The following is a 27,067-nucleotide window of genomic DNA, read 5'->3' on the forward strand; positions in this document are numbered from 1 at the left end:
AGGAAAAAAAACCCCCCACAGCACTCTTGAATGGTTACAAGGGGTGGGAGTGGACAAGAAAAGAGGAGAATCTAATTAGACAGCCTCACTCAAACTCACTGTTGTCCAGGCAGTCCTAACTCACAGTGAGGATCTACTGGGTTTCTAAACCATGAGTCATAATGGGAGGAGACTGCCCAGCTGCAGGTGGGTCAGAACTGACAGAGGCGTTTGGGTTAGCAGTGCCACATGCAATGGCCTATACCATCAGATGTCAGGAGAAGGCAATACAAAACACGGGTGTGATGAGCATGTCATTAAAGGGAGACACAGGGGTGGACAAGAGTGATAAACAAAGGAAAATATTATGTACAAAGTCCTGTATTATCAGTAAATACAAACATCAATCTGCAAGTGGGTACATAAACTGGCAAGATGAACATATAAGGGCTAGTGAAAGAGGTTTCATCGCAATAATAATTAGGTTTCATGGATGTTATTTCTACATGTTCTATAAATATATCCATGTATATAGCAAAACTAACAAGGAACAAAAGGGAGAAAATGTCTTAGTTGCAACCAAACATTCTGAAGGAATGGGTTTCTGGGCCTGGGACCTCAGGACCATCATTTCAGGAGACACCAAGACAGACTGACATAGCATTTTCCACAATGACAATGCTCTACATCTTACTGTGGTTACAGACTGGGGTCCTAACTGCTTTTATGTAGTCCTATCTGTGCAACAGATCTTTTTTGCTTGGAATAAAGGTGAGTGAAGAAAATCAAAGATTCATAGAGACATTAAGTCCAAAGGACTAATGGACCATGCCAATATAAACCCTCCTAACTCCCAAGACAAGAGTAACTAGAGGGTGCCCAGCTACTACTGCTGACCATTATGAAAGGGATTATAATAGAGTTCTGGATAGAAAAAAGAAACCCTAAGTTGTTGTTGTTATGTGCCGTTGAGTCGTTTGCGACTCATATCGACCCTATGTACAACAGCCCTAAACCCTGCTCTATCCTATGCCAATAGCACTGCCTCTGACACACCCATCCCGATTACCCCAGTCACTGAATCAATCCACCTCAAAGTAATTAATAATAATAATAATAATACCACCTAGATCTTACAATGACAAGTGGAATCCATGAGACAGTATTTCTTAGTCACTTTTTTAGCCTGAAACTGAACTTACACTTATGGTTTAGACAAATAACAGATGGATAGAAAAGATGAACACCACCCCTAGGGGGGGTCCACAATCCTTAGAACAAGCAGCTCTACTGTCTAAGAGCAGAATTTGACCAGATAAAAGATAAAGATTAGAAAACTAGAAGGGATAGGATAAATGGAAATGCTTAACACGGATACCTATCTCATTTCACTGAAATGTTCATTCCTCTTCAAAGTCTGGCTCAATTTGCAAACCTTCCAGCCTCATTCCACCCATAGATGGTCCTTCTGAAATCTTGCAGCACAAGTGGAAAGAATTACAGTGAGTAAGCAGGAAGAATACTCCTCCAATAGGGCATTGAAATGAATGTCATCTAGAAAAATGCTTTGGAAAGATGAGAAAAATAATTTGCTCTATGAGTTTCAACTCAAATGATAATAAAAATTTAGGGGGAAATCCATCCTAAGAAGAAAAGAAATGGATAAAAAGAAGCTGTGGTTTATTCACATAGTGGAATACTATGCAGCACTGAAAAACAAACAACTCATAAAATATTATACAAAATCAGTGACCCTGGAGGACATTATACTAAGTGAAATGTATCAGTCACAAAAGGACAAACACTGCATAGTGCCACTGTTGTAAAACAGGACTGAAATGGGGGTTGGGGTAAACTAAGAAAAGAGGGGATAAATAATGTACGTTGCATTGATACAGATGAGGGAAAGAACTGTTTAAAAGGAATATATGATTAGGTATTATTTGCATAACAATAGTCCAGAATAACAGCTGCATAGCAAAGTGGATGGGGGTGGGGAATGGGCTTTTGCAGCAATGAAAGAATTTAATTTTTTTTTCAAAAAGAAAAGCAAATTAAGGGGAGTCGGAAGGAAGAAATTTGTGCAACAATGAATGAATGGAAATCCAAGTTCTCTATAAACTTTCATTAAAATTTCAAATAAAATGTAAAAAAGAAATATTTGGATTAAAAAAAAGAAGAAAACAAAGAGCCCACATAACAGCATTGGTCCTTAGTGTTTTGTGTTTTCTGTTTCTTATAAAATCTGTCCTGTGTGTGGTACTAAATCCAGAATCTTTCAACCTGTCTTTTAACTTCTTCCTTCACAAAAGATTTCAGGAAAGTTTTTCCACTAAGTAGCCCTAGTGCTGTAGCATTTAAAGATCTCAGCTGCTAACAGAAAGCACAGAAGTCCAAATCTAGTAGTTGCTCCAAGGGAGAAAGATGAGGTGGTGTGCTTTTGTTAAGATTTACAGCCTTGGGAAAAGGATGGGACAGTTCTACTCGGTTTTCTAAGGTCACTGTTGTTGTGTACTCTTGAGTCAGAACCGACCCATAGCTGACCCTCCGGTAAGTTTTCAGAGGCAGTTACTCACATGGGAGGAGATTATTCAACTTTCTCCTACAGAGCAGCAGGTGGCCTTGAACTGCTTGCTTTCAGGATTATAGCAGAACTTCTCGCCAGAATGTAGTAGGTTACTATCAGTTTGACCAAAGACCAAAGAAGTTTTACTTCTTCTATTTTCATTTCCCTCAATGAATTTAGTAATAGCTAAACATTTCTTTGATGTTCTCCATTATCCTTTGATGGGCTAAAGTGCACCTGATTTGGCCATCGTCCTTTCAATCACTTGCTATGCATCTGAGAGGTGGACAATGAATAAGGCTAACAGAAGAACTGTTGAGCTATGGTGTTGGAGAAGAGCACTGACTATTCCATATACTGCCAAAAAAAAAAACCCCAAGCCCCACCCAAAATCCATGTCTTAAAAAACATGCAACCAGTGCTTCTCGGAGGCAAAGATGATAAAGCTATGTCTCACATACATTGGGCATGTTGCTAGGAGAGGCTATTCCTCAGAGCGGGACATCATGCTTAGTAAGGTGAAAGAGAAAAGGCCTTCAATCAGACTGACACAGCAACTGCTGCAACAGGCTCACGGGTGTCAGAAAGTGTAAGGATGGCACAGGAAAGGACAGGGTTCAGATCTATTGTTCATAAGAGTTGTGATGGGTCCTACTTGACTTGATGACAACTGATAATTAACAGTGACAATAATTATCCCTAGACCATGGAACTCCCAAGTTTTGAGAATTGAGTTATTCAGCTTTTAAAGAATCAGAAAAGATTTTAAGTAATGTTGTACACCTTTGTCTTCTGTATAAAACAGTTTGTGTCATACCCTCATAGAACCTCTTATGTTCAAATTGATACAACACTGAATAGTATTTCACTAACAATTTGATATTCATTAAAACAAATATTAACAGTCAAGTTTAGCCTACAATTATCCAGAAAAAGCCGTTTCCAAAGAGACCCCATTAGGAAGAAGCACAGCCCAACTGCTATTCTTGTGTCGTTTTCCTCAAAGAACATCAAAACACAGAAGCAGTAATTTCAGATAAAGGTTCAGACATAAGAGTCTTTCAATAGCATTTGGATAAAGTGAAGAAGTAACAATGAACACTCATCTCAAGGATTTTTCTTTCAACATGAATCATTAAATCTATTGAATCTGCTTTAAAAACACTTAAAAATAGTAATAAAAAAGGAAAAGAAAACAAGATGATCACAAATGAGTGCAAACACTGATTTTAATGAACCAAAATTAGAAGTGGTAAGCTTAAATTCTTATTATTATAAGTACAGAAAGCTCAAAAGAATGAACTTGATAGCAAATATGTGTCATTAATAGAATTTCAGTGCTTTTAAAATAAAAAAAATAACCTCCACTATCTACAAAGAGTGGATCAGTGTTTATTGGATACTTTTGATTATTCAAATTAGCTAAAATAGAGGATATTTAACACAAGTTTAGTGGAGTGCTGGACTAAATTATATTTATATTCTTTTCTTATATATTGAGATTCTAAAATTACCCATTAGAGTGTTTGAGAATTCACTCCCACACTTAATCCTTTTTCCTCCTGTACCTTCAATTATTCTCTTCCCTCTATGCTTGAACATAAAAAATGTTCTCTCCTCTTAAAGAGGAAAATTGTATTTGGATCCTCACCTGCATCAAACTAAAACAAAGAATGACAAACTGTCTATAAAGAGACAGATGAGAAATACCTGTCTTTGAGAATCGTACACTCTCATCTGTGCCACTGCTGCATGAAAATGTCCACAGGCAAATATGAACAAACTTTGCTTAGTTCTGATAAAAATTCATTCTCTAAAAAAAGTAGAAAAAGTGGCAAAATGAATTTGGCATGTCATCCGTAGTCTGTTAACTGCTGAATTCGAGCTTCAATTGCCCACCACTCTTGTGCCTCTCCCTCTGTAGCTGCCATCTCCAATTTCCACTAACATCCTCCTAAGGCATATAGTTCGATTCTGCGACCTGCTCTGTGGGAGAAAGATGGGTAATCAACTTCCATGAGATTTATTGTTTCTGAAAACCCACTGTAGGATCACCTATGAGTCGGTCCTGACTCAAATGTACACACTACAACAACAATTTCCACCTTAAGCTTCGATGGTCATAACATTTTTACACCTTGAAAGCGAATATTTATTGGATGCGTCTCCCCACTGAAAATTCACCTTCAGTCTTTTGCCCTTGAGAAGAGTTTGCCAGTTGCCATAAGGCTAGTTTTGACTTGTGACAACACCATATTACATCAGCTAGTGACTCACTTAGTCCTCATCAGACCCACTTTAGCACTAAAACTTGTCACCATGTTGCATGATACAAAAGGGGGGGGGGAAGAATCAAACTTCTTTGTGAAAGGAAAATAAAGTTATATTTCAGTTAGAATAAGAAGTGAACTTTCAAGCATTACAAACGTATTTTAGTTCTATGATATGACATCTTTCTCTTTGTTCATCACATTTATCATTTTGTCTTTCAAAGTATGTTGTTGTGTACCATCATGTTGGAACTGAGCTATAGCTGACCCTCCAGTGGGTTTTCAGAGGTGGTTAATCTCACCGGAAGAGACTGTTCATCTTTCTTCCACAGAGCAGCTAGTGGATTCTAACTGAGAGCCTAACTCCTTGCCACTAGGCTATCAAAGCTCCCTTTTAAAAAGTAAAGATATGTTTATTGTTGTTCTTTTTAGGGAAAGACTTTGCAAATTATGTCAAACGAACAAGGATCTTGTATGATCACTGGATGATTTTCTTCAGAAATCTATTTTAACATAGCGAATTTTATCAAGTTAGGGTTTTATAATATGACAATTTTGTAAGTGATTGGTTAAACAGAAAAAAATCAGTCTCATTGACAGTAAATCATAAATCTTTGGCCATGTCACCTTTCTTTTTTTACAAAGATGGCTACAATTCCAAGGTTAAATACTGTTGGCTGAGAGAAGGAAAGTGAAAAAGAACAAGAAAATAAAATACTTCAAAAGTCAATGAGATAGTACAACCACTACAGAAGGCGGTCTGATGCTTTCTCAAAAAGTTGGAAATAGAATACCATTTGACGCAGCAATTCCACTACTGGAAATATACCCTAATGAAACCAGAGCCACAACTCAAATAGATGCATGCACATCCATGTTTACTGCTTCATTATTTACAATAGCAAGGAGATGGAGGCAACCCAAGTACCCATCAAGAAACAAATAGAAAGAAAAACTTTGGTACATTCACACAATGGAATACTACACAGCACTGAAAAACAATGAAATAGTAAAACACTACAGAGCATGGCGGATCCTTGAAGACATTAGGCCAAGTGAAAAATTTCAGTCACAATAGGATAAATACTACATATAACCACTATTATAAAATAGAACAGACATGGAGGGGGGTGTCGAGAGGGAATGGAGAAAGGGTGGAGAGATAAAGGAACTATCTGAAAGGAATATATGACCATGCAGTATATGTATGAGAACAATCTGGAACAAGGGGTACACTGCAGAGTGAACTCGGTAAGCAGGGAAGAAAATGTGCAACAATGAATAAATAAAAGAAACAAAGGTAGGGAGAAGTCAATGAGAATGGAAAGGATACAACAGCAGGCAGGTAGACAGAGTTCTTCCTCCAACGATCTCTATATTATATATTCTTTGTTATAAGATATCGAAGTTCAAATACTTCAGTTACAAGCACAGTCCCTTGCAATTCTCTGAGTTTTGCTGGTGATATTTTCCTGTCTGTCGACCCTTTAAGGACTTCCTTCTGTACTATCTCATCAGACCACCGCTCATCTACACGTCTGCTCCTCTCTGGTGACTTACGTGTTGCTGTGAAGCTGGAAACTGTGCCACTGGTATTTCAAATATCAATAAAGTCCTCCAGGTAGCCAGGTTTCAGGAGAGTTTCCAAACTAAGAAAGATTATTCATCATGACTAGCCATCTACTGCTGAAATAACAGGCCCTCAAAAACCCTCTGAATAAAAGAAAAAACATTGTTGGATGGATTGCTGGAAAGTGAGTCCCTCAGCAGGAAGAAAGCCACTCAAAATGTGCCTGGGAAGAGCAGCTTTCTCAAAGTAGAATTGATGTTAATGATGCAGATGCAGTAAAGGTCCTAATGAAGGACCTTCATTTGTTGCTAGGGTAAAACTCAAAATGAGAAGAAACAATTGCAAATATCCATTAATAACTGGAAGCTGGGATGTATGAAATATTTATAGCATTCTTCTTCAATCGTGTAATGTGTCTTATCAAAAAAGGACATTTAAAGTTCAATCCTGAAGTTTAATGCTGTGAGTGACAGGATTGTATCCATGTGCATGCAATTAATACCTGAATACAACTATTATTCAAATAGACATGTCAACCATTAATGCCAAAGATGAAGAAACTGGAGATTGAAGTTCCCACCAACTTTTATAGTCTCAAAGTGATCAAATGCCTATGCACTTAAGATGCACTAAATGGTGGTTGGAATGCAAAATTCGGAAACAAAGAAGGACTGATAGTTGGAAAATACTTATGGTAAAGATCTGATACCTTTGAATTGTGGAGATGGTGAAGAGTTTATGTAACATGGGCTTCCAAAAGAACAAACAAACATGTCTTGAAGGCAGTGTGACCAATGGGCTCCTTAGAGTCAAAGATGTTCTCCATCTACATATATAAACAAACTACTCTGAGAATGTCGTTAGGAGGGCCCAGGCTTTCAAAAAAGGACATTATCTGGGAAAGATGGGAGGGAGAGCAATGAAAGAGAGGAAGACCCTCAACCAGATTGATTGACACAGTGACAGCAACAGTGGGCTTGAACATGTTGGCAATTTAATATTGGTGCAGGAGAGGACACGGTTCAGATCTGTTGTTGATAGGGTTGCTATGAGTCACTGTCAACCTGAAAGCGAATAAGAACATCTCACACTGTTTAAATCGCTACTCACCTACTCTTCTGAGCTCAGATCAATGACGCTTCAACAAAAAGGCAGTACATTCTTCACAAACCAAAACCAAGTCCCCAAACACTTTATGGGCTAAAAGAATCACATTCTTATGTCAGCACCAAATTTTAATTACTTGATCCACCTTCCAATATTTCAATCCCACGTATACATCTAGATTAGACTAGAATTCTGTTGCCAATCCCTCTACAAAAACCTGAATGTCCCTTATAGCTGAATGCCAAATTGCTTTCAAAAGTCATTTAGATGGCAACCATTTTTAACAGAAAACAAAGCAAGCACTTAACAAGAAGATTTGAGGCCATATTCATAAAAGGAATTTAGATTTGTACACCAATGAAGGGATTTTTCTTTTTTTTTTTTAAAAAAAAGGAGTTTAGACTATATACTCAAAACTTAGACACAAGAGGTAATGTACACGGTATACTTTTTTTGGTAACCTATTTTGTGCAAAGAGCCTAATAAAATGATGAAGATCAGTCAATAAAGTAAGTTAGAATTCTTTGTTAACACACTCTCATATATATGGTGGGTACTTCCATGCCAAAACCAGCTTTGTTGTTTTGACCAGTTACAAGTCTGTTAAGTATTTTAACTTAATTTGTTAAGTAATTTTTTGTTCATATTTGTTTTGTCAACACCCAACACACCCATTTAAAAATGCGTATTAATGAGAAGAATCCAAATCGGTTTCTTAGCACATATCACAAGGACTGTCACACAGACAGAAGAGATTCAATAAGTAGCTGAAATTAGTTCTTCCCCCTAGTAAAAGTCCCTGGGTAATACAAACAGCTAATGCATTAACAGCTAACCAGCGAGGTGGGAATTTGAGCTCACTTAGAAAGTCCTTGGAAGACTGCAAACCCTATGGGGTACAGTTGTATCTGTCACACACACACACAGGGCTACCAGGAACTGAAATGGACTCAATAACAACATCATGATCTCATGGAAAAGAAATGAAGTAAACAGTCATGGCAGTGAGAGTTTTGTTTTTAAATACATAAAAAGAAGGCTTTACTTATTTAGAGCAGCATCTATGAAGCCAGACACATTCTGCCTTCGTCGTTTTGATTCTATAGTCTACAATATCAAATGGCTGTCAAGGCCCAAGGGGACAACAATGAATCAGTGGTACAACCTTTATTCCATACATTGGAACAGTGAGCTGTCATTACTCCTAGCACAATGTCACACTGCTTAGCTAGAGCTTTATTAAGTTTCCAACAAATAGCTGCAAATGCCTCTTTGGAACTCTTCCTAGTAGGTAACAGGGACACGTCTGGACAGAACAAAAGGCATCCAGCAGCTCTGCAGACGTCTTCAAGTACATGGAAATTTCATTAAAAGCAGCCTTTACCTTAAAAACGGTTTTTCCATTTACACTATGACGCTCAATGCCCTTAACACATTTCATTTTAATGATATTAAAGGACTGCCCTTTAGCTGTAGATTCTGCACTCAGACTTAAAGTCTTTATGGTTTAGTTATTTACAGTCACTACGCATTTACTGATTACTAGCATGTACAATTCCTCTTGGCTATTTACATCTTAAAATTATATCCAATTAAATTAAATAAAACCTGTATTACATTAAAAGCACTTCCCCTGAGGAGTTTTTCATTTGAAGGGTCTTTTACCCCTTTGAAAGGAACTAATTATAACAACATACTGCTCTCAATGTTACTGTTAAATGCAGTCAAGTTGGCTACAAATCATAGCAATCCTATGCAAAGCAGAATGAAATCCTGTCTGATTCTGTACCATCCATAAATTTTCTGCTATTTTTTAAGTCCCTTACTGTGCACACTGTCTCAATCTTTGTTTCAAAGCTTACTCTTTTGTACTACCCCTCTATTTTCCATGCATCATGGACTGGCTGCTCTAGATTACATGCCCAAAGTATGTGAGATGAAATTTCACCATGTTCCTTCTAAGGAACATTCCAGCTGCTGGCAAATAGGCTACTATAAAGAGAAGCTGCATAATAGAGTTTGAATACCACAAAATTTCCCGAATCTCTTTTGTCTTGGTTAAAATACAAGCAATCATGCATCTACTTCTAGTTTTGAATGTTAAGTGAGTACATTATTATGATTGTTCACTATCTTTTTCCGTCTCTTCCAATATATCCACTTTGGTTTTTACTTTCTACTCTGTCTTTGTAATGACCTTTTGCTTTCTTCATAGATATCCTTAATGTCATCCCACAGCTCAGCTGGTCTTCACTCACTGGTGTTCAATGTCACAAACTTATTCTTGAGATGATTTTTAAGTTCAAGTGGGATGACTCAAAGTTGTAGTTTGGGTCTGTGAACTTGTTTTCATTTTCTTCAACTTCAGTTTGAAGGTGCACATGAGTAATTAATTGATGATCTGTACCACAGTCAGCACCTGGTCTAGTTTTGATTGCTGATGTTTAGTGTTTCCAAAGATTCTTCCCACAGGAAGAGTCAACCTGATCCCTCTGCAGTTCATCACGTGAGGTCCATGTATAAAGTGGCCTTTTATTTTTTTAAAATATTTGCTATGAATAAATCATTGAGCATATAAAATTGGTACCAGCATTCAGGAGATCAGGAGATGTATTGGACAAGTCTGTTGTCAGTGACCTCTTCAAAATACTGAGGAGCAAAACACTGACAGCTCAAAGACTAAGGTGTGCCTGACTTGGGCCACGGTCTTTTCAATCACTTGCTATCCATCTAAAAGAGGGACAATGAATAAGGTTAACAGAAGAATTGATGGTTTTGAGTCGTGGTATTGGAGAAGAGTGCTGAATATGCCATGGACTGCCAAAAGGACAAAGAGATAGATCTTGGACAAAATGTGGCCAGAGTGTTCCTTGGAGACAAAGATGACAAAGTATCATCTCACACACAATGGGCATGTTGCTAGGAGAGGCCATTCCTTGGAAAGGGATGTCATCAAGCTTGGAAAGGTGGAGGGTCAGAAAAGAGAGGAAGGTCCTCAGTGAGATGGATTGACATTGTGATGCAGCAATGGCCTTGCTTTAGCATGTCAGAGATGATAAGGATGGCACAGGATAAGACAAGGTTCAGACCCCTTATTCAGAGGCTCACTATGAGTTGTACTCAAGTAGTCAGCACCTAATAACAACAAACACACCAAATGCTTTTCAATGAATGTGAGGAATTCTTTGCTCTATTCTACGTAAAGAGAAAAATCTTTAATTTTTTTCAAGAATTGGTATGTGCTTTTCATTATCTAGTTTTCACAGTTATTTAAAACAGAAAATAAAAATCCATGTTTTGCACCAGGATCATCATCAAAGTGACATCTTTACTTTTTAGAACTTCTAAGAGATCATTTACAGCAGATTTGCTTGGTGCACTAATTTATAGATTTCTTCCCTGCTATTTCCACTGATCGTGATTGTTGATTCAAGTACAATGAAATCCTTGACAATGTCAAGATTCTACTTATGATTATTGGTCCAGTTGTTGAGAAGTTTCATTTTCTTTATGTTCCAATATAGATGCTTCATTCTGGAAGTCACAGTATTTTACTGCCATTAATGTTTAAAGCCATCTTTATTTTTTGGCAAATAATATTTTGTCATCTGCATATTGCAGACTGTTAATCAAGTCTTCTACGATGTACACTCCTGTTAGTATCTGGCGTCTCAGGCTTTATTTTCAGCATATAGATTGAATGGTGAAAGAATACAAAACTATTACACACTTTTTTCCTACTTGAACCAAGCTATTTCCTTGGGTTGTTTTTAGGAGGTTTTTTTGGTTTGTTGTTGGTGTGTGTGTGTGTGTGTGTATGTGCACAGGCGCACACATGTGCACACATGCACATGTGTACAGATTTTATATAAGCCTAAGTAAAACTCTGAATTTCTCATTTCTACAAAGCTCATTATGAACCACACAATTTAAGGTAAAAGTGGGACTAAAAGCAGAAGGAAAAAACCCAAAACGCTTCATGCATTTGAATTGCAATGTTGGCAAAGAATGTTGAACATACTATAGATTGCCAGACGACTAACAAGTTAGTTTTAAAAGAGATAACATCAGAGTGCTCCTTATTAATGATGATGGTGAAACTTCGTCTTGCTTACTTCCAGCGCATCTCAGGGAAGACCAGGCCTTCATGTTTCGTAAAGTAGACAGGTGAAAAAGAGGGAAATCCTTAATGATACGGTGACTTCAACCATGGATCACACGTATCAAAGATCACGGAAACAGCACATGACCAAGCAGCACTGACTAACATCACAAGCCAAAGTTTACATGAGTGCAACTAAAAACAACTGATGTGTCTTTGATCAAATTACGTGAATTGTGAAGATGAATTAGACCAATTGAAAACACCAGGATGAAACCATATTAAATATTATTGTTACTATTATATGCTGTTGAGGCACTTGCAACTCATAGTGAACCTGTGTACAACAGTTGTGAACTCTGCTCTATTCTGTGCCAACTTTATTGTCTCTGACACACCTACCTTTATTACCCCAGTCACTGAATCAATCCATCTCATCGAGGGTCCTCCTCTTTTGTGCTGTGTCCCTCCACCTTCCCAAGGACTGGTCCCTTTTTTGCAACATGCCCAAAGTATGTCAGACAAAGCCTCAGAATCCTTGCCTCCATGAAGCACCATTGCTTCATCATCTCTAGGACAAACTTTTTTTTTTTTTCTCTAGGACAAACTTGTTTGTTCTCCTGATGTTATATTCAATACTCTTCTCCAGCACCACAACTCAAGGCATCAATTGTCTTTCTATCATGCCCAGTCATTGTCCAGCTTTCTGACGCATAGCAAGTAATTGCAAAGATTATGGCTTGGATCAGGTGCACCATAGTCTCCAGACTGACATCAGTGCTCTTCAGTAATGAAACTTAAAATCCTATTTGACTTGTAAATGAAAAATAAGTCATATTTTCTTTCTATTTTACAGGTGTACAACTCATGTACCCCATGAAGTATACACTCCCCTATCAACGGCTAATTATTTGATATGATCTCAGATAATGAGACCAAACCAAAACTCCACTGCCAGACATCCAAGTCCAACTCATAGTAATCCCCATTATTGGAGTTCTGTAAATTTTTTATCCTTTGCCTGCAGACCAGCTGGTAAATTCAAATCAATGACATTTGAGTTAGCAGTCTGGTATGTTACATACAATACCAGCAAGGCTTCTTTAGACACTCAGAAGGATAATGGACAGAAGAAAAAAGAAAATGTCTAGTCAGGAGTTAAAAAAACCAGTTGCGATCAAGTTGATTCTGATTCCTCGTGACTCCACATATGTCAGATTTGGCAGTGTGTTTCAAGGGTGTTTTCAATGGTTGATGTTTTAGAACTAGACTAGAAGTGTATTTCTTTAAGGTACCTCTGAGAGGATGCGTGGACTTGAACTTCCAACCTCTAGGTTACCAGCCAAGCATATTAATAGTTTGCAGCACCCAGAACATTCAGCCAGGAGACAAGTAAATTAATGATTACCATTACTAAGTATTATAATAAGAATAAGTGCATTGTGTGAGTTAAGAAACCATCAGTAGACAGAAGATCTCTCAGATCTCTGAATGATCACAGGTTATACAAATGAATCTCCACATGTTCTCTGTATCCAATGCTCTTTGACCTCAGCTGTACTTCAAATTGTCCCGTTTCTCATGTTTTATCTCCCAATAAAAACAAAACAAATACATCCTTCCTCACCACAATCTTCATTAAGCTACAGTGGAGACAGTTCTTTCTCTGTTAAAAAAACCACAAAACTTCTAAAAAGAGCTGATTTTTATCTGCACTGTAAAACACAGCAGCCTGCAGACATATACAGTTATAAACACATTTCATTAGAATGAAATGAAATTTAAAATTCAGTTATTTATTTGCACTAGCCTTATTTCAAGTGTCCACTAGGCATATGTGGCCACTATGTGCGATGTTACAACTACAGAACATGCCACCACCCCAGGAAGCTCTATTAGACAACAGAGGTCTGGATGCTGTCAGATAATCAATTGAAAGCTCCAGATTCAGACCGCATGGAATCAAAGCTCTATTTCTATGCTTCCTAGCTGGGTAAACTTGGGGAAGCTATTCCATTTTTGAAGGAGAGTTCTGAGGGTATAGTCTATCATCAGTTATGCTGTTAGCCCAAAGGTTGCACTCCTCTCTGTGATTAGACTCCACCATCCACTGTGCAGGAGAAAGATGTGCTGTCTCCTCCCACTGTGACTGACAGCCTCTGACACCCACCAGACGCCTTCTCTGAGTCAGATCTGAATGAAGTTAATGGTGAGGTTTCTGGGGTTTTGAGTATTCCATTATGTGGACCATGGCTTCCTCATCTCAACAGTGGTGATAATAGGAATTCATTTATGTATTGTAACGGTGTTAAGATCTAAAACAGTTTCATGTAAAGTGTTTAAAAGAATCTCTTTCTGTCTCTCTTTGTTGTTCGCCTAATGAGGGGTGGGTGGCCTTCTCTTGTGTTTTTCGAGGCTGTAAATTATTCAAAAGGAGACTGTCTATCTTTCCTCCTGGCAGTTGATGGTGGATTCCAACCACCGGGAGACGTGACCTTTGAGCTAGGAGTACAACTTCCCATGAACCACCTCATTAGAGCTTCCCACAACAATACATAGACTGGAAGTGACCCATAGGTACTGTTTCTATTTTTATTCCTAAGGTTCCTGGGTGATGGGAATGATTCTGTAAAGTCAAGATAATCTGACAGAGCAGTTCTATTATGTAATAGGATGGGATAGTCATGAATTGGAATCAACTTGACAGTAATGGCTTTGTTTTCTTTGTGCATTTAATTCTTGTTCTTGTAGTTATATTCCCTCTTCATCATTTACTGAGTAACACGTCCCTTGTAGTTATAACTCTACCTACTTCTTCCCATTTTCTGTAACCTGCTCTTATTGGGCTTTGTCTACTACGGTGAAGTTTGCGAAGGTTTACCAATTAAAGATGGAAAATAGAAATTCTCCTCTAGTGCCAAATCCAGTCGTAAATTCTCTGCTTGCATCTGGACCTCTTAGAAGTGCTTCATACAGTTGATTACGTCCTTATTCTTAAAATACTTTCTTCCTTTATTTACTAAGATCTGTTTTCTTCTATTAACAGCTGCTTTTTAAAAAAATTTCCTGTAGAGTCTTCTCTTCCTCTTCCTGACCTCAAAATGTTGGCATGTACCAGGCAAGTTCAGTTCCACATAATAGCAACCACAGTCAAAGGCTTTAGGTACTATGTGCTGATCAATCTGCAATCATCTCCTTAGCCATGACCTTAATATATCTAACTAGCCATATAAAAACAGTCTAAAAGTAATTTTAAAAGCCACATGGCCAAAAAAACCCCTCTTGATGTTATTTTTGATGGTTGATAAGTGTTCAAAGTACTTTCTTACACATTTTAAAATATTATCTTAATAAAATTCCTGGTAGGACTCAAAAAACCAAGCTCACTGCTGTCTCATCAGAGCCAACTCACAGTTAACCTCCATTTGAGGCTGTAAATCACACAGTAGGAGGTTGAACATCTTTCTCCCTGGCAGCCACTGGTGGATTTTAATTGTCATAGAGTCAGGCCTTTGAGTTAGTAGTGTAACTCCCTAGGTGTTAATTCCATTGTCAGATGAACATGTTATGATTCAGACGTGAGGTAGTTTAAAAATAAGCCATATTTAAAATCTATACAACCTAGGGTAGGTTATAGCATATAAATCTGTTTACTCCTGCTATATGCTTTTTAGGGAACTCTGGTGGCTTGGTGGTAAGGGATTACACTGTCAACACAAAGGCATGCAGTTCTCTGAAGGAGAAAGATGGGCAATCTCTTCTCATGAGATTTACTGGCTCTGAAAACCTGTTGGAGGGTCTGACTTGATGGTACTCAATAACAACAACAACCTATGTGAAGGTAAAAAGTAAAGATAGATTCATTAGAAAGTTACATTCCAAGATGAGATGGACCTTCCAACGTGGAAAGGCAATATGGAGAAGACCAATGACATAAGTTTTAACCTAAGTTAGGATCTTAGCAAGTTGTGTAGATGACAGTACCTTGCTTGCTGTAACTGAGGAGTACCTGAGACATCTGCTGCAAGGTCAAGGACATTTCCTGAAGGCCAAGGACTGCAGCCTTCAATATTGATTGAAGCTCAACATTAAGAAAACAAAGATTCTCACCACTGGGCTGATTGGCAGTATCATGAGAGAAGTTGAAAAGATTGAGATTGTTAACAGCTTGGCTGCACACTCAACACTCTTGTACCAGTAGCCAGGAAATCAAAAGACAAATTGCATTGGGAAAGTCTGTTGACAAGCACCTCTCCAGAGTACTGAAGAACAATGATATCAGTCTAGAGACTCAGGTGAGCCTGATCCAGACCATGGTCTTCACAGTTACTTGCTATGCATCAGAGAGCTGGAAAATGACTAAGGATGATAGAAGAATTGATGCCTTTGAGTTGTCATGCTGAAGAAGAGTACTGAATATATCATGGACTGCTAGGAGAACAAACAGGTGAAATCATGTTGCTCCTTGGAGGCAAGTGTTTTGAAGCTTTGTCTGACATACTTTGGGCATGTTGCAAGGAGGGACCAGTCCTTTGAAAGGGTCATCATGCTCGAAAGGTGGAGGGACAGCACAGGAGAGGAAGACTCTGGGTGATGATTCAGTGATTGGGGTAATGGGGATAAGTGTGCCAGAGACAATGAGGTTGGCTCAAGACAAAGCAACGTTCAGAACTATTGTACACGGGGTCACTATGAATTGCAAGCAACTCAATGGCATATAACAACAACAATCAAGTTATATTTTATGCTTTCAAAATATTGACTTTAAAGATGAGTTTCCAATTAGCACGCAAAAGAGAAGGTGAGATTATTGAACTGAGAAAGACAAGACAGATACAATATAGTTGTCATATATATTAGTCAATATATCTTAAATATTTCTGATTTTTCCTTGCCAATTATTCACCTGTGATTATTATATCATCCAAAATAAGTTCACAGTTATTTAGGTAGATCCCATTTTTCTGAGTTTTCTATTCTTCAGAAGCAGGGATGTAATCTTGACTGACTTTAACTGATATCCATAGAAGCACAATGGTATTTATTTTCACAAGGATAAATACTACCTTACTAAATTGAAAACATTATGGTGTATTATTTAGTAACATATAACAATGTATTACCAATATATCTCTATAAACAAGCCAGGCACAAAAGAAATGAAAATGAGTTACTGAAAATACAAACACACTGGTTGACAACGTACTGAAATGTCTTGAGTTTAGGTCAGTTTTCAATACATTTTATATATGTGTAAACAAAGTAAATGGTGTTAATATTTGACATCATAAAATTAGTTTACTAGATGGTGTTGTCATATGAGTAAATCGCTTAGATTATTAAATTTGAACTTTTAGTTAGTAGGAGTCTGTAGATGCAATTTTTCTTTTTTTTTAAAATTTTTTCTTAACGAAAGAAGATCTAAATCCCATACTTGAAATACACATATACTCATGCAAATATGGAATTTACCTGTGACCCACACAAAATCTTGAGTCTAGTAATTGTAAAACACTCCTCAAGTTAAAGTTAAGTTTTAAAATAAGAAATATTCTGAATTCTACTGTCAATATGTCAAAGTAATTAGGTGAGTAAGTAAAAACAGATGCATATTTTAAAATTATTAACATCACTGGTGAAAGAAACAATAAAAAATAGTGCTTTATTTTTCGTTGTGCTATATTTAGAAAGGGGTTGTATACTATAATAAGGAATGAGATTACACTTCTTAAATCAACTAACATTACTCTTCTGAAATACAATCTTATAACGGCTCATCGGGAAAAAAACATAATCCTACTCTTATACTTCTGGTATCCATAAAGGAACACTACGTTCAACTTAATGTTCCAAGTCAGAAACATGAGAGCAGAGCGAAGGACCTTATCCTTTTTTAAGTCATTGTATAACCAATCACTACAAACAAAAAGTAAGATCTGATGCCAATTTTAACTCATCACAACTCCGAGCTGCAGTGTAGGACTATTCCCCAGGATTTGTTTCACTGTTGAGTGAGGCTGAGTGGAGTCAAACCATTAACTTTTAGGTAAACTGTGAGCGCAAGTCATATGTGCCATTCCGACATCCAGATCTGTTTCTGTGTCTTATAAATTTTCTTCTTTAGAGATTTCCTAAATCTTATCGTTCTCTCTCCGTTTACAAGAAATGATTTCATATAGGATCTTATTTCCTCTGAAGCATGGTACCACTTTGCTAAGGAATTCTACACCCCTTTTACCAGCTGACAACCTACATTAACTTCCCAAGATCTAATGGACCCCAGTCATGGATTGAATTGTGTCTTCCCAAAATAAGTGCGCCAAATTTGCTAGGCCCTAATTCTTGGTACAGAATGATCCTCTATGTTGTAAATAGTAATGACTATGACTTCAGAGGCAGGGTAGGAGGCAGCTGTGATTATCCTTCTGATATGATCAGCTACTTACTTGTAAGGGGATTAGTGGGAGAGAATGCAACACCCTTGATCAGATATCAGCCTTGACAACATGTAAGTGGAGTTTCCTTGGGGTGTGGCCTGCATCAACTTTTACCTTCCAAGACATGAAAGGAGAAAAATGCAAGCAAAAAAGAGGACAACTCAGTATTCTACAGAAGAGCCAAGAGGAGAATGAATCCTTTGGGCATGGGCCCCTGTGTTAGAAAACAACTTAACATAGGGAAAGTACAAGGCACATGGACATCTAAGGAATGCCCAGAGCTGTCGCAAAGACACAAGGTCCTTCCTCCAGACCCAGCAAGGAAGCCTTCCCTTGCTATCAGCACCCTGAATTCTGACTTCTATCCTCCTAACAGCTTCTAATATCTTTTATCTAAATTCTAATGGTCAGAGAATTTTTTCCTTCCCATTTTTTTATTATTGTTAATTTTAATAAAAATATACAGAGACTTTGGATTTCCATTCATTCATTGTTAAACTTTTCTCCCTGCCCACTCCTCTCCCCCACCCAGTTTGTTCTTCTCTTTGAAAAGTAAAAGAAAAATTCTTTCATTGTAATACAATTCCTCCCCCCAGTCCACTGCACTCTGTTGCCTTCATTCTGGACTCCTGTAATGACAATAATACCTAATCACATATCCCTTTTAAACAGTTCCAAGTTAAAACCCTAATGCCTCGTATTTATGTTACTGCAGCACTAGATAATGAGTACCACTTTCTATCCATGATCTGGTCTTTACTTATCTGTCAGCCTCATCTTTAAAAAGAAACTGCAACCCTTATTCACTACTGGTGGGAGTGTAAAATGGTACAACCACTGTGGAAGGCGGTATGGTGCTTTCTCAAAAAGTTGCAAATAGAGATACCATTTGACCCAGCAATTCCACTATTGAGAATTTACCCCAAAGGACCATAACTGACATCCAAGCAGATATATGCACACCCATGTTTATCAACGCTTTGTTCACAATAGCAAGGAGTTGGAAACAACCTAAGTGCCCATCAACAAACGAATGGATAGAAAAGCTGTGGTATATTCACACAATGGAACACTATATTACATTGGAAAAAAAAGGAACTCCTGCAATATTATTTAAAATGGGTGAGCCTGGAGGACATTATGTTGAGTGAAGTATCTCAGTCACAAAAGGGCAAATATTGCATGGCACCACTGTTGTAAAACAGGACTGACATCAGGGTTGAGGGGAGACTGAGAAAGATGGGTTCAATAATGTATACTGAATTGAAACAGATGAGGGAGCAAACTGTTTAAAACGGATATGTGATTAGGTATTTTTGTCATGACTGGAGTCCAGAGCGAAGGCTGCATAGTGGAGTGGACTTGGGGGAGGGTTTGTAAAACAATGAAAGAATTTTTCTTTTACAAAATTTTCCAAGAGGGCAGTGTAGTAGGGGGGAGGGTTGGGAGTGGAGAAAAGTGCAAAAATGAATGAATGGAAATCCAAAGTCTCTGTAAATTTTCATTGACATTGATAATAATTTTTTTTAAAAAGCTGCATGCTTTCATGTTAAATACTTTGTTATTGTTGTTACATGCTTTTGAGTCCCTACAGCTCATAGCGACCTTATGTACACAGCTCTGAAAGTAACCCTCACTGACTCTGACATATTTACTCCCATTGTCCTAGTTACCATGTCACACCATCTCATCCCAGGTTCCCCTCTCCTATGCTATTCCTCCATCCTTCCAAGCATGACACTTCACTGCTTATAATTTTCAAGGAGATTGATGACATAGTGCATTATGTATTGGGCTCTGATCCACAAGGTCAACAGATTTCATCTGCCGGCTGCTCTACAGAAGATAAATGGGTGATCTCCTCCTAGAAACATTTACAGCCTCAGGAACCCATTGGAGGGATGTAGGAGCTGGAACCCCGTGATGGCACTGGGTTTGGACTGGCTTCTCATTCTGCACTTGCCATGCCTCTGTTCATGAGAGTTTGTATCTGGGCCTGTTTCCAGACTTTTTCTTTTTTTAAAACCTGGTTATATTTTAATCTTAAGTCCATAGATCATGTATATATTTGTAGGGGTTAATTGTTAATATTCTATGTTGGGCAAAGGAACCTTAATTTGATCATTCAAGTTCACCTCCGTTATGATGCAGCTTTACCTCAGACATATGACCTTGAAGCATTCTGTTTACATATCTGTTTGTGACTGGACTAAGAAGCAACTCACATATATAAACGATTCCTATTTACTCCATGTGTTTAAGAGTCATTAAACAAAACGGAATCAAATTGCTCTTTTAGCCTAAATAGCACAGGATCTCTTAGTTTGCAGTCTTATCAATATATTTTTTACAGGTTCTTAATGTTTGAAAATGTTAAATAGAAAATACAATGTACATAGTCTTAACTGAGAGGCAAATATAAAACACAAATCTGTAAATAAAAAGCTATCGTTTTGGTACAACATAGTTAACTAGAAATTTCTACGATTTTAAGTACTATAGTCTACATTTGATTGCTATGTCCATAAATTAAAAGCAGACGCCCACTTTAAAAAGGTAAAATAGCATTTTAAAGCACCAGATCCAAAATTCCTACAATAATAATCACATTAAATATATTAAGTTACAAGCAGGATATAATGAATATCATTAGATCCTTCTTTTAATGTAATATTATTGTACAGAAGCTTAAATTCTATAATGATGTAGAGTTTCAACAAACAATTAGGCGGGTCCAGAAATTAATATACTTTTGAATTCTTTTATGTTTGTAGATTTACATCCTGACTTCTGTGTACAAGAACCCTAGAATTCAAACATAAATGAGATTTAATCCAAATGCCTATAATTTATTAGCTATAAAGAAAGACATTATATGCTTTCACTTGTTTGCTAAGTGGAAGATATGCTATTATTTCCAAGAATCCAGGGATTTAATGTTTAATTATCAACACTCATTTGAAAAAAAATAAAAGGACACTGCTTTGACTCACAAATTTCTTAATTGCTAACAGTGGCTTTTCTGAGTAGGAGTGTTGTGTGCAATTTCTTTTTGCAGATGTGATTTAGACACTGAATTTTAAACTAGCAAAGCTTTGAACATCTTCACTGTCAGCAGAAAAATCCCTCCATCTTTGCCGCTGGAGAATATTGCTGCTTGAGGTTTTAACAGGGAAATAAAAACCATAGTGAGAAAGTGGGTATTGTTGGTTAAGTGTTGCTTACGAACGGAAAAAAAGAAGTTAAGACTATCAGCCATCTAAAAGTTAACACTATTCACACAAAATGAGGTGTTATCTTCATCACCGTAAGTTGCTCGGGGTGAAAATTAATTTGCCTGGTTCCAACTTGAGGGAAACAACTGAAATTTACAAAAGGAATGTTATCTAAAGAAAAAGCAAACATCCCAGCCATCAGAGTCATCTTTCCAGAGTCTCAGCGACTGAAAGTCAGAGGCACCTCAGCTTAACTTCTCCCTGAGGAGAAAAAGACACACACATTTCAAACCACCACGGTGGCCCAGGCTCACTTGGCAGGGGGTTCACTTGTCACTGAAAAATAAAGCCATTTTCATGGTTTAGGAAGATTCACTAAAAGACCCTTTGGCCTCTGGAACATGGCATCATCCAGACATGACTGTAATGAAAGAAGGAGGAAGAAAGACTATGGTTTTTAAAGGACCACACAGAGATGAAGTTAAAAAAATAACATAAGAATTCCTACCGGTCTGGCTGAGCTGCGAGGCGCTGCGACTCTTCCTCGAGAGACCAACAATAGCTACCATTTTGGCCCCGATGCTGGAGCGCCGCTTCTTGCCCCCGGTGCCCAAGGCGCTCACAGCCGTGTCTGACTGGCTGCCGTCGTTCTTCTCCAGCGAGCACATGTCCCCGCTGATGCTGGTGCTCTTCGTCATGCTCTTCCCCGAGACACCCATTTGTCTGCTTTGCATTTTGGACGTAAAGACACTGTCGGGCGACAGGGCGAGGACACAGGAGACGGAGAGAGGACACACGGTAGGAAGGAAAAGACAGAGAAGGAGTTTTAGACAGAACATCTGGGGGATGAGGCCATGCAAAACCACCTATACAATGCTGTGAACTGCAGTGGGACATTCTTTTTAGGACCGAAAAACTTTCAACTCTCCTGGTCTGCACCGTGCTCCACCCTTCAGAGGCAGCTTTTAATGCAACTGTGCAAAAATCAGACTTAGTGCTGCTGTCAGAAGAAGGGACAAACAACCACACACTGACAATCAGTGGCTCATTTAAAAGATTACACGGCCTCGTAAGCACGATTTAGCTTCAAGGCAGCCACGCCACAAACAGAAGGCGTTTCCCAAGGCATTCATTTCTACTTTGACCAGGGCCATCACAGAGAAATTAGACAAATGTAAAGTTTTTATGAAAATGGGGAAAATATCATCTACTGCTGAGGTGGCTCTTTTGTAAGAAATTGTTTCACATTGGAAAACCTTATTAATAGAGGTTGACATCTTCATTGAGCTTTGCATTAAAAACAACATTCCTCAACTTTACTCAATTTCATATCTTTAATACGAATCTTATTACTAGTTTCCATTGAGTGAATTCTTCCTCATAGAAGGTCTATCTCTGTCAAAGCTCCACAGGCTTTCAGAGCTGTGACCTTTAGGAAGCAGATCACTCGGCCTTCTGAGGCACCTCTGGGTGGATTTGAACCAGGAACCTTTAGGCTACTAGTTGAGTGTGTAACCATTTGTGTCACCCAGGAAGACTGATCTAAATTTATGTTCAAACAATGAAAAAAAAAATTTTCTTCTGGTACTTATTTGAATTTAAGAAAAAATCATTTGTTACTCTGGATAATATGTTCAGAAAGCAATCTACGAGTCACTGAAGCATGGACGCTAGGTGACAGTGCATGGAATGACTAATCCTGCAAAGGGGAGTATTTCTAGAAAGGATGCTGGGATTTCCATGATTGATTACTGGTGCTCTGGGAGGAGGCAGGGCAAGGTGTAGAGTTTCTGGAAGCAAGTTATTCAGCACACCCCACTACTTTGTGACAGAACCGAAGAGTTTACTTTGCAGCAATAAGAGAATTACTTGCATCTCGTAAGTTTTTTGGAGTAAACAGTACAAAGTCACAGTTTCTACTTTAATGTGATTCTGAAAAGACATGATTATATGACACAACTGTAATAGTCAAACAATATTAAAAATCAAGCGCCAGACATATATATTCTTGTATATCATCTAAGGAATGAGAAATAGAAAACTACTCTATTGAGATGAACTCTTAAGGGAATGAAATACCAGTGCAAAACTAAAGAAAAGAAAATGTACTGTATTGTGTCTCTTATGTCAGCCTCCGGAAGAAGTCAGGAGTACATAGGTCAAAGGGGAGGGGATGACAAATATATGCTTCAATAATACCTAAAACTGAAAAAAAATTCAGACGGTCTGTTTCTATGAAACTACTGAAATGACTATTAATGAGCAGCATCAAGGTTAAAATAAGAGCATGCCCTGGATACAAACAGATCTGGGCTTGAATGCTTGCTTTGTTGTCTGTCATTTGCTTCATACTTGCTCATTGTGGTTGAGTTAGTTCCAACTCATAGAAACCCTTCATCAGGTTTCAGAGGCTGTAAACTGCAATGGGAGGGACTGCCCATCTTTCTCCCAAGGAACTGCTGGGGGATTTGAACATCTAGAACCATACGCCTTCTGTATTAGTGGCACAGCGTACCAAGGAACACCACCACCACCACATGACTAGGCTACCAGAACTCTTTTTGTCTCTGTTACTATAAAACTCCCAAACTCATTACTGTTGAATTGATTCTGACTCAAGGTGAACTCCCATTAGGTCTCCAAGGCTGGAAATTTTAACAGTAGGAGACCAGTCATCTTTCACACGGAGATTTGATGAGTTACATTAAAGTCACACATTTCATTCAGCAACTTAACGCTGCAAAGACTTTATATCATTCTAAAAGAGTTATTTACCATAAGGTTCAGGCCAGCAAATACTCTCTCACCATCCTAACTTGTACCGGACTGAAGCAGTATCTAGTCATTACGCAGATGTTTGGATTTATTTTTTTTTTAGATGTTTGGATGTTAAGTGCCATTTTTAAAATTTTATGTATTTCTTACATAGGAAAAAAACCTTCTCTGCTTCCCAAGTACCATTTTTTGTATACTAAATATCTTTCCTAAAATATGAAATGTGTAATTATTATTATTATTATTATCCTAAGTTACCACTTAATAAGCTTTATTTCATTTTAATGAAAAAAATCACTTAAACTTTTAGGTCAATCAAGTGACAATCATTTATTAAAAAAGAAGGGGAAAAAACTCACCCCAATTTACTGAACACAAAAATCAGGATGCAGTAATGATGAGATATAATTCCTTTTGATTTGCTGGAATTTGCTGGCAAATTCCAACAAGTAAAATGCAAATATGTCTGCATAAAAAGTTGTTGTTGGTTTACGGCCAGAATTTCAATTACCAACTCTAATGTAAAAAAAAAACACCACAAAATAACCCAAACCCACAAAACCGATAAAAAATCTCTAAATAATATGTAACAGATTTCTGATTAAGTTTTTTTTTTAAAATTCTGGAGAGAAGTTTAGTGTTTGCAACATTAATGTAAGTTCTGCATATAAATTAATGATTATTATGTATTCTTGTTGAATTGTGTATTGTTGTATTATTGTGTACCATGGAGTTAGAGCTGACCCATAGACTGACCTTTCAGTGGGTTTTCAGAGGTAGTAAATCACATGGAAGGAAACTGTCCATTTCTTCTCCCGCAGGGCAGCACGTAGATTTGAATCACATGTCTTTGGGATTGTAATATAACTTCTTAACTATTTGGCCACTGTTGTTGTAGTGTTCTGAAGAGTCAGAGCTGACCCATAGCTGATCCTCTGGTGGGTTTTCAGAGGCAGTTAATCACATGGGAGGAGATTGGCCATCCTCCCATGGAATGGCTGGTTCCTTTGGTGTTGCAGTGCAACTTCTTGCCACTAGGCCACCAGAGCTTCACAAGGCCATTAGAGCTCTCTATTAGTAGAGTAGTATGGTACCTGAATGTGCCAGAGAGAGCGAATGTGTGTGTGTGTGTGTGTGTGTGCAGGTCACAAGTTAATGCCCAGTGCTAGGTAGGAATATGAATAAATTAGATCAGAGTATGTTTTGATTGTTGTTGTTTGTTGTTGTTATGTGTCATCAAGTTGCTTGTGACTCATAGCGACCTTATGTACAAGAGCCCTAAACACCATTCTATCCTATGCCAACCTCACCGTCTCAAACACACTCATTCCCACCACCCCAATCACAGAATCAATCCATCTTATCAAGGGTCTTCCTCTCCTGCGCCGTCCCTCCACTCTCCCAAACATGATGTCCCTCTCCAAGGACCAGTCCCTCCTTGCAACATGCTCAAAATATGTCAGATGAAGCTTCAGAGTCTTTGACTCCAAGGAGCATTCTGGCTTCACCCTCTCCAGGACAAACCTGTTTGTTCTCCTTGCAGTCCATGGTATATTCAACACTCTTCTCCAGCACCACAGCTCAAAGGCATCAATTCTCCTTCTATCATCCCTATTCACGGTCCAACTCTCCAATGCATAGCACGTAATTGCGAAGACTATAGCCTGGATCAGGCGCACCTTAGTCTCCAGCCTGATGTCATTGCTCTTCAGTACTCTTGAGAGGTCCCTCACAGCTGACTTTCCCAATGCAATTTGTCTCCTGATTTCCTGGCTGCTTTTACCAGGAGTGTTAAAGTGATGTTCAGGACTCTGAAGTCTTGAAACTCATGATTGGAGACAGTGCCTGATGGTTGTAATCTGGGTCTTTGCTTCCTCAGGAAGATTTAAGGAGAGCCAAGAAGCCTATAATTTGCAAAATGCTTCTTCAAACAGTATGTTAATGCCCAAGATTTCACTGCATTAGATCTTAATTTCTTGGGGGGGAAAAAAGCCAGCCCAATATTTTATTTCTTTGCTATCTTATTCTCTTTTAACATGCCACTTCTCCTGGTATCTGGTCATTCTTTTAATATGTGTTCACTTTACACCTACTATCCAGCTGGCACTGCTCTTATACATAGAGATACAATAAAGAACAGGGCAGAGAAAGACCCCTTTTCATAGAAAATGGTAAAGGAAGACAATAAAATTAAGACTTTATTGATGCAATCTCAAGAGACACTATCTGAAGAAACTAAGATGGGACAACATGAGAAAGAAGGACTGGAAAGTTTGAGCAAGGTCATTTTACCTTCACTAAAATAAAAATAAAGAAATCACTTAAAAAAATTCACATCTTCTCTGAAGAGGAGACAACGAGCAGAGTCGATCAGAATGTTCTGAGATGTGAGGAGAGCCAGTGGAAATAGGCTGATGAAGAACAAGCTGGTTAAAGGAGAAAGTTTATAAAACTAGTGGAGATAAAATGAAGGTGAGGAATCCAGTAGAAGATGAGATCAGGGCTGGATAAACCCTGGGTGTACTGGAATCAAAGTTAAGGTCTCCATGTTGCTGTGTTCGGCATTGTCAAGTTGGTTATGATTCCCACAGAAACATTTCCTGGTCTGGCACTCTCCTCTCCATTGCAGTTGTTCCCACACCCATTCTTTTTTTTTTTTTTTAATAATTTTAACTAGCATTTACAGAGAATTTGAATTTCCATTCATTCATTGCTGCACTTCTCTCCCTGCCCCCCCACCCACCCATTCGCTCCTTTCTTTCAAAAGTAAAAGAAACACTCCTTCCCTGGTACACAATCTCGCTGCACCCCTCCATAAATCCATCTCGTTGAGGATTTTCTTCTTTTTTATTAACCCTTTTCACATCCTTCCTGACTTTCCCCCTTCAGCTGCTGTACCAAAGGTGCCCTAAGAGCAAACACTGCAGGAATAAACGCAATGACAGCCCTTTGCTAAGCCCAGCAAGCATCTCTAAAAGGAGATAGCACCAAAGAATGTTTCGGAGAAGAAATGACATTTTGTGGAGAATACCTGGGATTTTTTTCC

The 27,067-nt window shown here is 38.1% G+C and overlaps 1 protein-coding gene across 4 annotated transcripts in view; it reads right to left on the bottom strand.

The window, feature by feature from the left end:
* The window catches only part of RIMS2 (regulating synaptic membrane exocytosis 2), a 629,796-nt gene that overhangs the window by 73,560 nt on the left and 529,169 nt on the right, over positions 1 to 27,067 (bottom strand). The window contains exon 22 of one of the 4 annotated variants that reach the window (XM_006897148.1): positions 21,755 to 21,996. The exons of the other annotated variants lie outside the window; for them this stretch is intronic. Coding sequence (XP_006897210.1) covers positions 21,755 to 21,996 — 242 coding nt within the window. The remainder of the gene's footprint in view (positions 1 to 21,754; positions 21,997 to 27,067) is intronic. 4 annotated transcript variants of the gene reach the window in all.

Source organism: Elephantulus edwardii, unplaced genomic scaffold, assembly GCF_000299155.1.
Source record: "Elephantulus edwardii isolate Elephantulus edwardi_28Jun2011 unplaced genomic scaffold, EleEdw1.0 scaffold00202, whole genome shotgun sequence".
In the NCBI taxonomy this organism is placed as follows: Eukaryota; Metazoa; Chordata; class Mammalia; order Macroscelidea; family Macroscelididae; genus Elephantulus; species Elephantulus edwardii.